Genomic DNA, 17,303 nt, shown 5'->3' on the forward strand with positions numbered 1-17,303 from the left:
AACAACCAGACAGTGACAGATCAGCTCAGTGACATACGGATGCCCGTGTGGCCACACTCATGATTGTCAGCGGCTGGGAGTGAATGGACTCGCGGAGAGAAGCGGCTTCATCTCGACCAGTGGGAGTCATGAACCGCTGCAAGGTGACACGTCCTCTGATTTCCACCCAAACTTCCACCTAGACGAGCCGCGGTGATTTATCGACGAGCCGCCGTCTCCGGCTCAAACCCCCGGGATCGGGACACAGGAACGGGACCGTGTTGCGCAGCGGGGTCGCTGGGAGCGGAGCAAGCGGCGGCGGCGGCGGCCACTCCGGGGAATGTGGACCGGCCGTCAGTCCTGACATCGGCCTCTTGTGATCTCAGCCAAATGGGGTAGAGTACACAGACACACACACACCACACACACACACACACACACAGACACACACACACACACTCTTTTCAAAACACTGTCACCACCGAACCATGCTAGCTGTCTCCCCCCGCAGCTGCCTCATCTCTACGCGGGGACTCGTCTAACTTTCACCGCCTTGTTTTTCACGGAGGTCGCTAGCAAAGCCATCAACAAAGTTCAAATCCCGTTAGCTAGCACTGCTGTGTGGGTGTGTGTGTGTTTGTGTGTACGTGTATCTGTGTGTACGTGTATCTGTGTGTGTATATGTGTGTACGTGTATCTGTGTGTGTATATATGTGTATGTGTGTATGTATGTGTGTGTGTGTGTTACAGCGACGTCGGCAGGCTAGCGCAGACATGAATTAGCATGCTAAGTTAGCCTCGTGGAGTCGGAGCTGGCGCAGCGAGTCTCCGCTCATGAGGTTCACGTCAGGGGCATGTGTCCTCGAATCCTCCCCGCTACTGTGCCGTGCTTTAGCTCCACTCTGCGCCCGGACCCGCTCCTCCTGCCGACCACACCAAGCCCCCGCGTCCAGATGTGCAAATTAGCTGGACGGCTACAGCTATAGCTAATCTGTCAGACTCCAGCAGCAGCGTCTGAATGTTGTTTTCCTGAAGCTGAGCAGCTAAACCGTGTTCAGTCAGAGTGTGTGAGACACCTGTCACTTCAACACAGCACCCAGTGTGTGTTCATGACGGGATCAACATGTTTAACACACTTTACTGTCCCTGTGCTCAGCTGCTGCTCCATGTAAACAAACTATACATACATGTCCTGTCAGGAGACTTTACTTCCATACACACTTCCTGTCCCACTCAGACTTCAGGCTATGGCAGCTCAGCTGTGCTGTCAAATAAAGTTAATTGCCCCATTTAATATATTTGTCAAAACGATTCAATCTAATATCGAATTACTAAATCTCAGCCGATATATCAATTGGCTGATAATATCGCTTAATATAAACCTCTCATACACATGTTGGTAACAGACGTCAGGCTATGACAACCAAACCGTGCTGCTAATTGTAGTTAAATAAAACATATCTTAAAACATATTCAAATTGTAGATCTATATAATTTCATAGCTGAACACTAGACCTCGACATATATCGATCTACCAGTTGGCCGATAATATCGCTTGATGTAAACATCTCACGGCTTACCGAATGAAAACTTTTCTTTTACAGAATAAACAGAGATGTCATGTCAGGGTATTTTACTTTCACAGACATTTCCTGTCCCACTTCACTGTGATTCAGTCCCACACAGACATTGTTCTATCAAAACTAAACTGCGCTGTCAATTAAATAAGTTATCAAATTCAATAAATCTGTCACCACTGTTCAGTTTAAATATCGAATTATTAACTCAGTACGGGCCTGTACCGAAATGAAATGAGGGTGGGTGGGTGGTCTTGGTCCAGTATGATTATGACAACCCATGATCGTGCTAGTTCAGCCTGTTGAATATGGTGTGATAATGCTGCTCTTAAAACCTGTTCACAGGAAGAGATACTGCAGCTTCTCTCTGTTGGTACACACTCAGCCTGTGTGTGTATCTATAATATCTTGGTGAGCTATATATAGCACCTAACAGAGTTTGCAACTTGATCTGAATTGTCTTTCAGGGCTACAGTAGACTGTGCATTGCTTTCCACTGGAAGTGAAGTATCTCCCTCTTCTCTTGCTTTTTATTTAAAAAAAAAGACACTTCTCTGCCTCCCTCTTGTTTTTTGTGCAAACCTGTTTTATTTTGTGTTTCGTCCTCAGGGGGCTCCTGTAAATTAGATTGTTGTGGATAATGATGGAAACTTTGTGCAAAGCAATCGATCCACTATGTCAGGACTTAAAATGCACAATATTATTTTGGTGTTTATTTTAAATACATGTGGTTGGGATAAAACAACTGACAGAAGGGGTGATGATGAAGCAGCCTTCCTGCAACAAGATGACAAGTGCATCAGGCAAAATGTTTATATTGAGATCTTCTAGGCGTGAATGAAAAGTCTATTTCCTGCCTACTTTGCTCAGTCAACATCCGATTTGAACAAAAACGTATGCTGCAGCCGCTGCATGTCCACACAGACTGCTCGAGTGCAAGCAGAGACAGATTTGGTGAGCTGCTGACAAAGTGTTTCTTATCTGGCTAGGTGATCTGAGAACTTTGGGGTGAGTTACAGGGAGCACTCCTAAGGTGAGCTATGAAAGAATAATGTGATACTGAGAACGTTTCCACATAACAGAATACACTAAGACATTTAAGTACTGGACTAGTGAACAAAGCAAGGCCCCAGTCTAACCCTGAATAGAAAGTGTTTGAACTGAGCATTTTTTTCTACAGCACTTGCATTATGGTTCACATAAATGTGAGAGTGTCAGTTGTGGTTCTGTTTCCTCCTACGTACTTTTGCATATTTTTGCATATTTCCCACCACAATGCTACTGGTACTTTGAAATGACATTAAAGGTCCTATATTGTAGAAGTGAGATTTTCACGTCTATTTTTAATATTAAGTAGGTCAAGGTTAGGGCGGGGTAATAAAACGATTAAGATAATTGTTGCGAAATACGTTTTCTTCTGTAGAAATATAGAAATAAGACATGGGCCATACAATGTTGATAGAACTCATTCTATCCATGTTTTGACAGAAAACACAAACAGCCAATGATAATGATAATAGTGCTGCACCGAACCAATCATGTGGCTGGAAGAGAGTTACAGCTACATTGCTTGATTAATCGTGTGCTAACCAGTTAGCAAGTTAGCTGTTTTTTCCTTGCACTGTTTGTATCGGTCACTTGGAATTAGGATTATTCATTGCTGTTTGGTGAAAAACATGAATGAAACTTAAATATATTAACTCATCTGTCAACATGATTTGCACCTGAGTGGTGTCAGGTACATAGTCTTTTATTACTGTTGATTGAGAGAGCTATAGCAGCCAAAGTTACATATTGTACTTTTTAAGACTTTAATTTTGACTCCTCTAACCTCTTGACCAATTTTCGCGAACATTCCGTTATTTATTTTGTCTTGAATATGTTTATATGTTTGAAATGTGAAACAATGTCTTGATTTGAGACGGTACATCCTTTCTAAGTGATAGGGTAGGTTTTGTATCACTTGTGTTAGACACCAGCTTAAACTTAAATTCTTTGCTTCATCACCATAGACCTTGGTTTGACTTCTAATGCCTGATATGTGAATGCACAGGGTCTTATGTAGCACAGTGTGGCTTCAACAGTGTATTCCATTGTTCTCCCTAAGCGGCGTGCATTGCAAACACATACGAACGCAGAAACAGGCTCTAACTGGGATTCTTCATCTGAATGCTGCATCTGTCAACACCTCTATCCCCTTTGGCTTTTCATGTGCCTTTCTCTTTTAAATTATATGATTATTTACCGTGGGTATGTTGTAATGAAGTTTTGAAGACACTTACTATTTTACAGAACAAATATGCTTTAGCTTAACAAGTGCAAACAATGATGATCTGGAGGTAATTTCCCACCTTGTTTATATCAATCTCAGTAATTACAAGTTTTCCTGTCCAATAATCCAGGTGCAATTTCTTCTTGGCATTTATTCATCTCCTTTTCATCTCTAGCTTTTCTCATCTTGCATCACTGCTCCAGTCTACAACACTCGATGATGATCTCAGTTATGACCAGTTTTAACTCCTTGTATTGTCAATTTGGTATGTCTCATTTTTTTCCTTTCCCACAATTTTAGGCTAAATATTTCAGTTGTTTTTCGTTGAAAATGCTGTGTATAACCCCAAATGCTCCTTATTTAACATCAGTTACACTTTCACCTCTACTGTACTGATACAGGGTGAGATGTGAAAATGGTTTGTATGTTAAACTATATGTGGAATGCATTCTTACACTTAACTGTAATGAAGAGGATCAAAAAACTATGAGGGGAAAAAACAAGACACAATATCTGTTGGACGGACCGATTGCAGACTGTGAGTTGTGTATTCAGATTCTGTCCATCAGCTTTCCTTATTCCAATTTGCCTCTGTGCCGTAACGCCTGCCTTCTGTCTGTGCTAAGGTTGCAGTTTGATCTTCTTCCTTAGCTAGTTGGCTTTCATCCCAGAATGTGCTGGAGAGGATACAACCCTTGACCCTCTGTACAAAATGAGCCCATGTGCTTCTCCGTCACTGAGTGGAGGCAAAGCCATGAACTAGTGCCTACAGACTTCTTACCACATTTCCAACCTGTTGTGGAGATCGTCATTTTTCTTTTCTCTGGAACAGCCAACAAAAGCCAAATATCTGTGCCTTCAGTAAATATTCCACTAATCGAGAAGACATATGTCTCGAACATGTCCAACAGAAAGAGTTCATAACTCTGTGAAATCTGTTGAGGAGTGTTTGCATAATCCTGCTCAGAAAAAAAAAATCACAAACAAAAAAAAAAGGTGCGGGTCAAAAAACAGAACCTTTTTGCCTCAAAGGTCCAGTGTGTATGATTTAGTTGAAATGGATCTATTGGCAGAAATTAGATGTAGAATAATCCTTGTGATGTTTTCACTAGTTCATTTCATCTAAATGATATGAATTGTAGTTTTCTTTACCCCAGAAAAGGCCCTTTATATTTAAATACTTTATATTTACATTGAGGGGACCCTCTCTACGGAGGCCGCCATGTTTTTTTACATTAGTCCCGACTGAACAAACTAAACACCTTTTGAGTTTTTATGACAATTAAAGGCTTCCACAGGTTCTTTTTCACTTTTGGAAGGAGAGGGTGAGGTGAGGGGTGTTCAGCTGTAACATGCAATTTCAACACTAGATTTCACTAAATTCTACAAACTGTACCTTTAAGTGAATCAGTTGATCTTTTCCTCCTCCTGTTTAACTCCCTATACTTTGTGAACTATTCATGATACTTTCCCTTGGTGTAAAAAGGAAAGTGCAACTCAGGTCATACCCTGACACCGTTTAGAGAGGCCAGTGACATCAAACGACAGTGGTGCTCTGAGATCTTCAGATTCTTTTTTTTTTTTGTGGCCTTTCCTCTGTGGCAGGCCTCTCTCTCTCTGCACATTGCCTACTGGCTGGACTATATTTACGCAGCCCCGTGACATGTTTTGTTGCCACAGCAACCTGCCACAACCCCCACTGTTGTTTACAGATTTTATTATTTGGCTGTCACCTGTGTGCTGTCCCAAAATGCACTGCAGTTTACCCCCAACAAGAACTAAGAAGAGACTAAGAAGTAGAAAGCTATGCAGATCACAGAATTGTAAACAGAGTTTTTTTATTAAATTATTCCAAAAGTAAAAATAAGTTTTTTTAAATCAAGGCTTCACATAATAGATTTTAGGACTGATTCAAAACCCTCTAATTTTTAGGTGTTTGTTCTAATAGATGTTGACCTGCAGTAACCTTGTGCAGAGTAATACATTCCCACAATACCAGGCTGCGGTAAAACAAACTTGATGCTGCATGGGAGAAATAAAACAGGCAAATGATAGAAGGAAGGACAGTAATTCAAAATGTTATGGCAAGGATTATAAAGAGCAAGCGGAAGATATGGCTATAGGGTTGAATGTGGTCACTAATCCATGTCTGGTACACTCTTTGCAGACCCACTGTGCTGAGTGCTCTGACCGAAAAATGCCAAACACGCAGTCTACTTTCTATTTTTTTCCTCCTACAAAATTTTTGAACAAGTTCCAGTTGTGTCCTTTCCTTGCCTGCAGCCCTGACGGCATTGCAAATGCAGTTTTCTCAAACATAGAGTTCTGAATCCCACTCCCTCTGTGCAGAAAGCTTTCACACTGGCTGCATCAATACCAAATTTATTCATTCGTCCAAGATTAGTAGTAGTTTCTCAGTTCCTAATCTGGAATCAGTTGCTCTATTATCAGACACAGATGGTTTCTGCTTTCCAATTAAGTGACCTTTCAGTGATCACAAGAGACCCGTGATTGAAATATTTTTCTTAGACATTGGTTTGGATTCTAAGCGAAGCATGGAAAATCAGAAACTCAATTTATCAAAGACAGTCTTAAGGCTGTAATTTATTGGGTGCCGGCACCAATAATCACTCCAAATGTCTGGGTGGTTCAGTGTTTCCATAAAGATTCTTTTCACCACCAAAGGGGGATGGGGGGGTTAGAATGAATATCATAATAAAAATTGAACTTGATGTATAATCTTAATGTTGGTGAGTTTAATCTTTTTCTGACCTCGCTCTCTGCCTCTACCCCTGAACTACAGTTGCATACATGTGCATGCCTTGGCTGCTTCATCACATGGCTCGATTCAATTTAAAAGCACTTCGCTGTAGTCATGTACTTTTGGCGTGACAGTGCAGCGGCGGTGATAATTGGAGATAGTTTCACATTATTGGTCCCAGTTGGATTCCCTTGAGTGAAAGTTGGCAGGGGCTTGATGGCTGATTCGACATCTTTACAGCGAGCAAGACTCAATCGTCATCATGTTTGTTGATTTTCTAAAGTTGGGCGGCTTGCAAATCAGTTCAGCTCCAATGACAGAAGAAAAGCTGACAGAACAGTTCAGAGGTTCGCCTTCATTTTCTCTCGAAAACATGATTTTACTCCAGCCCAAACCAGTTCACTACAGATTTCAAATCACAGACGTTAGCTTTACAGTAATTATTACTTGTGGATGTTTTTTATTACATGTTATATTATAGCATTATTTCTAAGGATGGGATTTGCACTACAGGAGACAATGACTGTACTCTGCTGTATTTTGGGTTCACATGTAAAATCTAAAATTGGCTAGTCTTAGCTTTGTTGTCCTTGGCACTGCAGAGAAACTGAGAATCCTCAATTTCAGTTATATCCTTAAGCTGAAAGTTCTGTTGGCTGTGCAATGAAGGATTGCATGTTCAGTTGTTTGTATGTGTTTATCTGTCGCAGATTGTAGTTTGGGAAATTTCAATTTACCAAGCAGCTCGGCCAGTGACTGAAAACATTGTATTAGCAAGACAGTTTGTAAAAATTACAAAAATCTAAATTCCCACAAATTTACGACACCATATTCCACGTTTGATAGTGCTGACCATTTGAACTGTTCTCTGCCGCAGCCTAATGTGATCATGTGATGGTGTGGTTATTTCTAAGTCCCAACATAAGAGTTGAAAGCTGTCCGTGTCACATCACATTTCATAAAATTTGTCACGGTCCACTTTAGAGTTGAATCATTTATTAGAAGGCCCACAGGTAAATTCAGCAGCAGAAACTCTGAAATATGCAGGAAGGAACTCCATGGAAAATGGTCAGTGGTGATAAGGGTGGCAATTTTGGGCTTGTTTGAAACCTTTATGTGCGGACATGAAGGGAGTCATTTCACCAGCCACACAGCCCACATTACAGTGTAACACAAAAGCAGGCGAGCAAAAACCCACAAGAGGTGTTTTGTGTTTTTCATCTTAAGCAGGTTGTGATAAGTTTTGCGCTTGACAAAAATACTGAATTTAAATATCAGTTAATTAAAAATACACTTCATTTATTGGTGTTTATTTGTGGCATTTGGAAATATTGGCCACCTTGACAAATGGTTATAAAGCTTTTATACCGTGATATAGGGTAAAGAAATTTGGATTTGCACCCACTCATAGATTTCAGTCACATAATATGCTAATATAATAAAAAAAAATTCAATCAAGGTCCATGAATTATCCCCTTGGAAACTGATTTTCCCCCGAACTATGCTAAAAAAAAAGGGTTCTTTCACGTTCCATGTGTAATACTGGTGACAAACCAACTGACAAAAGTGAAAACATAACCTCCTTGGTGGAGGTAACACTGACCCATGTGACATGTATGTCATCGGGACTTTGTTACTGTGGCTCCATCTTAATATATGGTCTACGGCCTGTACTCACAACTCTGCTGCTGCAGTAGCTTACACCAGCAGCGTATGTTGGCTAACTAGAATGTAAGCTGAATGTCATTGGGCAATTAATTCAATCTTTACTGTCTTGCTCCCACTTCCATCTTTCTTCCACTTCTCCTCTTTTCCTCGTGTCCCTTGCAAAAGAACGAATGCTCCCTTTTGCTAAGTGGCTGGAATAGTGGGAGTCCCTTTATTTGTTTCCCATTTACAGAGCCCATTTTACTAATTAAAATCTCCTCTGATGAACCTGACATGGACGTTCGTGTTGTTTCTGTGCCAGAGCCACATTATTAGAAATAAACCTGTTTTAGCTTTAATTGTCCTTTATTTTGTTAACAGTCACACATGTTGTGTTTTCCTAAGTTAGAGCGCTGCAGGGCCTGAGCACATTTAAGTAATTTTCCTTAGGCTACATTTCGACTGGCGCCATGTGCAAATGCAGTTTGTTAAATAGCCAATGTCAAAAAAGTCTCAACTGTGCACCTCTGTGTAACGGTGCACTCTCCTGCGTCACACACATTACTCATTCATCAATACTGTTAAACACTTTGGCCTGAGTGTTTACTGGTGTTGATCCACAGAGCAGCACTGTGGCATTTGTGTTTTGGACCAGTGTTCGTATTTTGTTCTCACTGTTGGCCCCGACTTCCCAGGCTTTCTGGGTCTATTAATACCAACTTGCTCTAAAAATACAGAGTACTGTGTGACCCACTGGGACTAAATAGGAGCGCAACCTCTTACCGTAAACTCACACACACACATACGCGCTTACGGACACACAAAGTTATAAATTCTGACCTGTACTACAGTTGCTGTACTGTTATTGTACTGAATCCTGGAAAACAACATTGTATGGTCATCTGAAAAAGAAATAACAGAACAGAATTTTCCACAATTAAAGGCAAATACCTTTTAGTAGCTTGATCATGCATCAAACCCTGAGGCCCTAACTCAGAACAGTGATGTTTGTTTCCAGCGATGTTGAAGGAATGTAAGGGTGTGTGTTTGTGTGTGTTGGCTTGATTTGTGTGTGCATACGGACTTATGGCCCTAACTTTATGGGCTTTATATATAAAGAGCATGTGCTATGGATTTTAAAACTCATTGAATTATTTCCCTAATTTGTTTGTGCAGTGATTGGATGCATCTGGACAACGTCCAACCATCAAATTGAATTTGTTTCCCAAACAACCTGTGAAAATGTCAACTGAGAAAAGGGAGAGGGAGAGCATTTATGCAGTAATGCATTTGTTGATTGGATAATAGCAAACATTAGCATAAACATATGCTCATCTGCTTTAACAGAAGCGTCTCCTGCAGCATATTTCATTAAAGGATTAATAAGAGTCGCACATACCTAATTGAAGTCGATAAGAAAAAAAACCTGCCAGCCCACGTTTTTGTTTTCTCTTTTATCGCTGGATCCCTTGCTGTTTGTGAGTCCGTCAAAATAAATGGTAGAAAAACAATCTGCTAATTTAATGTTATTTGTAATAGTACCTACGAACTGATTATGTCCCCTTGGTGAAACAAACTAAGACAATAACACAAAAAAAAAGTGATAATTAATGTGGTTTGATTTCAGCTCATCTTAAATCAAATCTACATTTGTTTTAGTCGTCATTTGTTTTAACAAGGTTTTGATTGTTATTGCAGGATTGGAACATGCACAGCTTCATACCATAGAGTCCTGGCATAGCGTATATAGTTATACTCTAATTCTAGGAAATAAAGTAGCCATACCACAAACCTTACATTGCAGGCAGTGTGGCCCTACTTACCTTTTGTCCTATCATCACAGATCTTTTGCTGTTATTCTTAACAAGGCTTCTGTAGTAGTGCAGCATCAGCTCTAACAGGCTAAGATCAGACTGAGTCACAGCTTTACCGAGGGCCCATAATGAGGATAGGCCAGCTTGAAGTCAGAGGAAACCTATGAGCAGACATGAGAAGAATGCACAGGTGGAAACCAGTCAGATTGTTAGCACCTGGAGAGAGATCCGAGGAGGGGGTGAGGGGCTGAGGGGCTGAGGGAGCCGAGAGTAAGGCAGGAGGGAAGATAAACACATAACAAGCACTTTGCCCCTGCCTGGCACATAACAGACCACAATCAAGAGAACAGCCAGTACTGGACAACATGTTAATTTGTCCTAAGGCCAGAAAGATTTTTCATGAAATATGACACAATGTTGAACAGATTTTGCAAATAAATGGTCTGCTGCTGCTGTAAGTCAACAGAGAGCTGAAAAAGACAGTGACTAGTGGATATGCCAATATAACAAAGTCATACCATCACAGATATAGATAAAGTATAGAGCCTTAAATGTGTGTTTCTCTAATTCTTGAAGGTGTGTGTGCCTCATACTTGGTGCGATCGCCATAACAACAGCCCATCACAGCTTGTATAATAGCTATTTTCAATAGCTTGAATATTGCCGCCACAACTAAAAAGTTGAGCTTTTCTTCATTTGTAACTCGCAAAGCCCCCAGGAGATTATGGACCATCAAAGTGTTGCACGTTTGAACCTTTAGAAAAGTCCTACACAAACAGTAATTGTCTATTTGACTGAATTCTGTGTTTTATAAATGTTGTTTACATCATGGACATTAGCAGCATTTTCCTCAATCAGATTTTTTAATTGTGGGTATGTTTCTGTGAACTGTACCTGGTTTGTTTGGTGTAAGACAATAACTTGACTGTTACCACAAAAAGCTTCCTTGATTCTATCTGATCCAGCTGCAAACCTCCATTATCTCTCGTGCCTCAGTTGGAGACATATTTTTCAGTAGTTTTGTAAAACAACAAGCTAGAAATATAAGTAACCTGGCAACTATTTTTTTCAGTATCTTTTCTTCCCCACCTGCTGCACGATGAAGGCTGCTCTGGATAATACAGGCGTCAATTTAAGACTTGAAGCTGTCTTTAGTCAGAGTTACTGATACTGATGGCTCATATCTTGTAACTGTGTCCAGTCCAAATATTTTCAGGTGTAGTAACCGAAGCTGAGAGGTTTACGGTTGTTTAGTCCACAGTAGACTAAATAATACATCTCACTATGATGCACTATGGATGTCATTGAATCATCAGCTCTTTAAAACAATTTTAACAGAAACTGAATATTGAATCCATCATAATACTGTGATAGACTGCATCACTGTTGTAATATACCATTATCCTTAGCTACGAGTGTTATTTTCACAGCATCAGTACACGAATGTGTAGTATTTTTAATTGAGACTCATAGTTAGTCACTCTTAGTTTACATATCGTCTCAGAAAAATGTGTTAGTTGATATTCTCAGATGACTGAGCAGATGCTTGAATGACAACTACGATAAATTATCTGGATAATTTGGTTTTATGGAGGTTGGTATAATATTTCTTGTTAAAAAAAAATGTTACCACATAATAACTGTAAAAGGAGTTAGAATTTATATTTAGCACAGTCACTTTTTTTAAAAACACAAACTCAAGTAAACATTTAATTTACTCCCTTTGTCTGTGTCCTTGCCACACTTTCTTTTAATGTTGCACTAGAAGTTTTTCAAATCTGTTTACTTTTGGTTTGACAGTTTTGGCTGCAGGGTGAACATGTACGCAATAACAGTAAAAGCTGTCAAGTCATTGGCAATCTTAGTGGATTAAATACAGTTTTATTTCGCATTGTTCCATGGATACATGAAGGTTACTGGCTATTACACACCCACTGTGTACTCTTTTACATCACTTCCACATATTGCATGACAACACCTTTTTTCTGGAATTGTATTCACATAAGTTATTGATATGAGTGTAGAGATGACTGATTCCTTCTTAAAAACTACCCCACGTCGCTCCATTAAAAACCCATAGTGACTTTATGTTCATTATGTACCAAATATCAGGAGATCTTTGCAAACTCAGTCAAATACACAACACATTCACATTTAATAGTAGCCTTACACATAGCAGTGTTATAACCGGTGTAGCCAGGTACTGTGTCTCTGCCTGTTTTTTCTGGGCATCTCCATGCGCAAACATTACTACAGTCGACTGACAGTCTCTGGTCTGTTCCTGTCCAGACTCCTCTCCTTGTTACAACAAGGTACTTCACAGTCCTGCACCCATCTGTTTGCACTTTATTATAATGTGCTTATTTGTATCCAGCTCCTGTAAACTTGCATGGTTGTGTTATTTACTGAGCAGTGGTCATTGACTAAATCCAAGAGTCAAATGTCATGGTACTTTATTAGCTCTAATTGTTTTTTAAGCTTTTAGCCACGTTATTATTATTAACATGGTTTGTTTTTAGTTTGTCTTGTCAGTAACTGGTCAGCTGCTTGTCAGTATGAGTGACACCATATTGCCTTGATTAGTCAGTCTCTGTGAACACCAGGTATGTTTGATTATTCACAGGAGCCAGTGCCCTTTACTTAAAGGTCCAGTGTGTAAGATTTAGGTGAAAGGGAACTATTGTCAGAAATTTAATGTAGAATAATCCTCATGATGTTTTCACTAATTCATTTCATCTAAATTGTATGAATTATAGTTTTCTTTACCCCAGAAAAGACCCTTTATATTTAGATACTTTATATTTACATCAAGGGGACCCTCTCTATGGAGGCCGCCATGTTTTTTACTTTAGTCCAGACTGAACAAACTAAACACCTTTTGAGTTTTTATGACAACTGAAGCTACCACAGTTTCTTTTTCATGTTTGGAAGGAGAGGGTGAGGTGACGGGTGTTCAGCTGCAACATGACACTTCAACACTAGATATCGCAAAATTCTACACACTGTACCTTTAACAAGCTAAACTTGTGTTTGTACATTTCCAAATGTGTCAGCATGCTCTATCGCACAGTAAGACTTGGGTCTTAATCAGGTTTCATCTATTGATCGATCCATCCATCTATCCATTTCCCCTCCCTGCATGCTTTTCAGGCTTTTGGGGCCTGTTGCCTCAGCTCAACCTTGGTGAGAAAGACTCTAATGCCTGGTCCCAGATGTCTGTCATTTTGCGTCTGGAAATAGGCATTTTGGACCTGCAAACCTATAAAAGCAACACATTTTCCATTGATAAATATGTAAAATGAATGAAAAGAAGAGGAGAATCTTTTTCTCTATGAACAGAAAGAGAGCTGAAACCTTGTCAACATAAAAACAAACAGATGGAGTGAACAGAAATGTTCAAATGTGCTTTTGCAGAAACCGTTTGAGTAGATATGGGGGGACGGAAAAGGGATAGCAATTCCCTTAAGGGACATTAACTTTGATTTTACCACCTTGATTTTATAGTAGATTAATGCCACAGCAGCCGGGGTGATTTGATTTGATTCATCATTCAAATGTCATCATAATTAAGTACTAATCATTTTTCAAGATTAGCTGTTAAATGTCTTGTTGTGTTCATGTGCTGAGGTCAGGATGTAATGAATGCAGATGACATCAATTAAGTTTAGTAATGGCGCTCCAGCTTTGCCTGATTCATTAATGCCTTTTTCTCAGTAAAAATGAAAACCAATTGCACCAAATACGAGACAGATTTTACTTGCATCTGTGCTATTATACTATTGGATTTCATTTGATTTTGATTAACCCTAAAAAAAAAAAGTCAACGGAAAAGTGAAACGAAATAGTCATACATTTATTTGCATGAGAAAACAAACATAGAACAAGTACAAGTAGTTTTATTAATCCTCAAATGAATAATTTGTACCATCCTAAGTTAATTGTTTGTAAACCAGACCTTCCATGTCACAGGTTTAATCTAAAATGAACTATTATAAAATATTATGGCTTATGATATTTAATTGTGATCTCCTGTCTGCCATGCCCGAAGCACTTTTCTCCTAATGTTGTAACACAAACTGGGAGTTTTTCCAAATAAAATAATGTTTCAAGTCTGCAAACAGCACTGCACAAATACACTCTTATTTCTTGGCTTCAATGGTGAAACCTGCTTTTCTCAAACCTGTGACCGCATAACAGTTTTGTTAAACATTAATGTTCCGACTAAAAATGGCTAGTCACAACAGCATCCCATGACGCTACTGCTCCAGAAGGTCAAAGAACAACATCTTATATTATATATTCATTAGGGCAGATTGGTTTGGCCACTTTTATCGGACTGAAAATCCACTATAAAACTCATCCAGTTCTCTTTTCCCAAGTTGCTGTAAGTGTAATGTTCCTTGTGGCTGATTGCATAAATATAGACTCCATACATGTGGCAAGGAGTGTGGATAATGGAGGCGTGACGCTTGTAACTCCTGGTGAAGTAAGACATCCTTTATAAGACCCTTCGATGACTTCTACCTACTGCAAATGTCTGCAGTATTTCTGCTGGGCCTCACCGGACTTCTTCAGGCTTTTCCCTTTTCACCATGTTGATTATGTCGAACACAGCAGAAAGTAGAATGGCACTGAGTAGAACCATTCCTCCGCTAAGGCCCAACAGTCCCCTTAAATTAAGTCAAGCCACTTCACATTGCACACACTCAGTCCCCTCAATATGCCTGATTTTTAAAGATATGCTGGGAAATTGGTCAATGTCTTAAAATGCCCTATCTCGCAATAATTAAGTGATTAGAAAATTAAAGCTAAATTGAAATGGTTCTCTGTCAAGGTCCCATCCTTCTACCAAGTTTCATGGAAATCTGTGTCATTGTCAATGCACAATCCTGCTGACAAACCAACAAATAGATGCGGGTGAAAACAACCTCCTTGGTGGAGGTAATGATTGGGAGTCTCCTTGATATCTACCAGATTGGTATGCTCTTTAGATAGACCTATCTTTGCTTAACTGTCCACTCAAAGGTCAGCGTCTCACCATACCAATAATCTGCCTCCTCTTTGTGTTACACAAAGCAAGTGAGTCACACTTTGTCAACAGGAGTGATGCCTGACTGTCCCTGTTTGAGTTAATGAGTGTTGAGTTCCCCTGCCAGAGAACAAGGCACCTTTCTGTGCTGACTTGAGCCTGCGTTAGTTAATGACTAATTGCAGCAGTGTGTTTACCATTACCCGTCCAAGGTGAGTGAGCAGTACAGATGGATCTGTAAGAGCATGACAGCTGACCTGACTAACTAGGCTATGTGCTGTGCAGGGATGTGTCATCGGCCAAAAATGGAACTCGATGGAAATATTTACATGAGATCTGCTGCTTCACGTCAGCCAAATATCTGGGCTAGATGTCTTTGAGCAGGCCGGGATGAGTGTTTTGACCAACTATTGTTCACCAGCAACAGGTGTGGGGGAGTCGTGTTGAGACCTGCGAATACTGAGAATTGTTTAATACACTGAGCACAACCAGCTCTGAGGGATAGGCATCAAGAAAGGTTGTGTACAACTTGTGTTTGTAGATTGCACATAAATTCTCCAACACAGAGAGAAAGCACACCCCAGTTAGTTAGGGTTAAGGACACAGGCATGTGGTGTCAAGAGGGCGTCAGCTTGCAGCTATGGACTTGAACTCAAGATTGAAGCCTTAAACGCTGAAGAGTGTCCTTCATTCTGAATGCTGAGCTTGAATGCTGCTCGTCTGAAAGCAGTTTTCTCCAGCAAACCATAAAGCAGATATCAGAGGCTTGAGGTGAAGGCCTAATCGTCTGTGCTTTCAGGTCACATTAAAATAGTTTTTAAAAAGCGTATCATTCTAATGAAGTCTTAAGTTAATGGTGTGGCTAACTAACTGTAAAAACTAAAGTCTGTAATAGGCAGCTAATGAGTATTTGCGTGTTCATGCTTGAACTTAAAGTGTGCAACAGAGTGTGTGAGCCTGGGCGGGAGGGAGAGACAGGTATTGCTACAGACAGTGTTGTGGAATGTGTGGTGTCTTTGTGGTTTGTTAAGTGTTTGGCTGGGGGAGGGACCTGAAACACTGCTGAGCTACTTCTGAGTTTCAAGTCACTCCCTACCTCGGTCATTGCCCTCTGTCGCTTAAAGGGACAGTTACCTCACAGTGTCTCTGTGGCCTCACACTCCTCTCCTGACAAACTTATGACTTCTCTCTCTTCTGTCTTTGCTCATGACGTTGATATTGACCCATGGGCTGAACACACACGAGCTGACAGATAGCACTGACTGTAAAAGTTGCTATCTGCCTCCTCTGATGACGTTACTCTCTTGTTGTCCCTCAGGTCCATGTGTTGTAAGTGAGGGGTCCTGCAGTGCAGCATGGCAGTGTGTCAGCTGAACATCTGGGTGAGATGAGGTGAGTGCATGGGCTGAAAAGGTTAAAGATTAAAGCCCTAACCTGAAACTGGAACTAGAGTGTTGCCAAACACAAACTTTGTACAGGGTCAAGATTCAAGCTTTATTTTAAAGGACAAAATAAGCTAAATACTTTACTTTAATGTGTGACAAAATCTCTCCAGTAACAATTTAATGATTTCCAAGTGCTGCTCTGATAGTTGTCAGATTCGAAGCCTTAAATTAGACCATATGAAGAAAACTTAATGAGTTTTATTATGAAACTCTGATGATCATGATTTTATTTTTCTCCACCAGTGTTTGTAAGCAATGTGAGCTCCACTGACAAACTGGCACAGCTATTCTCCATACCGGACCTCCAGCTGATCAAATGCTCCAAGACAGTAAACTGGCCAATCATGGCAAGCAGGCCACCAGTGACACCCGATCCCAGAACCCTGGCGTAAACCCACAGGCACAGCAGCAGGGAGCTGCCGGCCACCTGGGTTCAAAGGGCGTTGGTGCTGGGAGCCATGGAGTCAAAACCAACCAGATTTCCTCTGGCAACCCTGTGCTGAAGGCTGTCAGCCAATCGGTGAGCAGCGTCGGAGGGATGCTGAAAACCAAATCCAAGCGGGAGCGGAGCGTCTCCATTGACTCTAGTGAATCGAGAAATGCCATTCCCCCAGCCCTGGAGACAGATGCCAAAGGAGGTAAGTTATGCATCGCACAGACGGAACTGTGTCAACGTCTGGGATTTATAGACTATAGAGTGTTTCTGTCTGCTAGAAGGTAGCAGTTCACTTCCTTCACATTTTTTATCAGCAGAATCTTTACCCGAAACACCAGATTAC

At 40.5% G+C, this 17,303-nt stretch overlaps 1 protein-coding gene across 1 annotated transcript in view; it reads left to right on the forward strand.

Moving 5' to 3' along the window:
- bcl9l (bcl9 like) overlaps positions 1–17,303 on the forward strand; it is a 25,661-nt gene continuing 8,358 nt past the window's right edge. The window contains exons 1-3 of the mRNA XM_020088393.2: positions 1–374; positions 16,398–16,471; positions 16,768–17,162. Of these exons, the coding sequence (XP_019943952.2) occupies positions 16,841–17,162 (322 nt within the window). The 5' untranslated portion in view covers positions 1–374; positions 16,398–16,471; positions 16,768–16,840. The remainder of the gene's footprint in view (positions 375–16,397; positions 16,472–16,767; positions 17,163–17,303) is intronic.

Source organism: Paralichthys olivaceus, chromosome 11 (assembly GCF_024713975.1).
Source record: "Paralichthys olivaceus isolate ysfri-2021 chromosome 11, ASM2471397v2, whole genome shotgun sequence".
NCBI lineage: Eukaryota > Metazoa > Chordata > Actinopteri > Pleuronectiformes > Paralichthyidae > Paralichthys > Paralichthys olivaceus.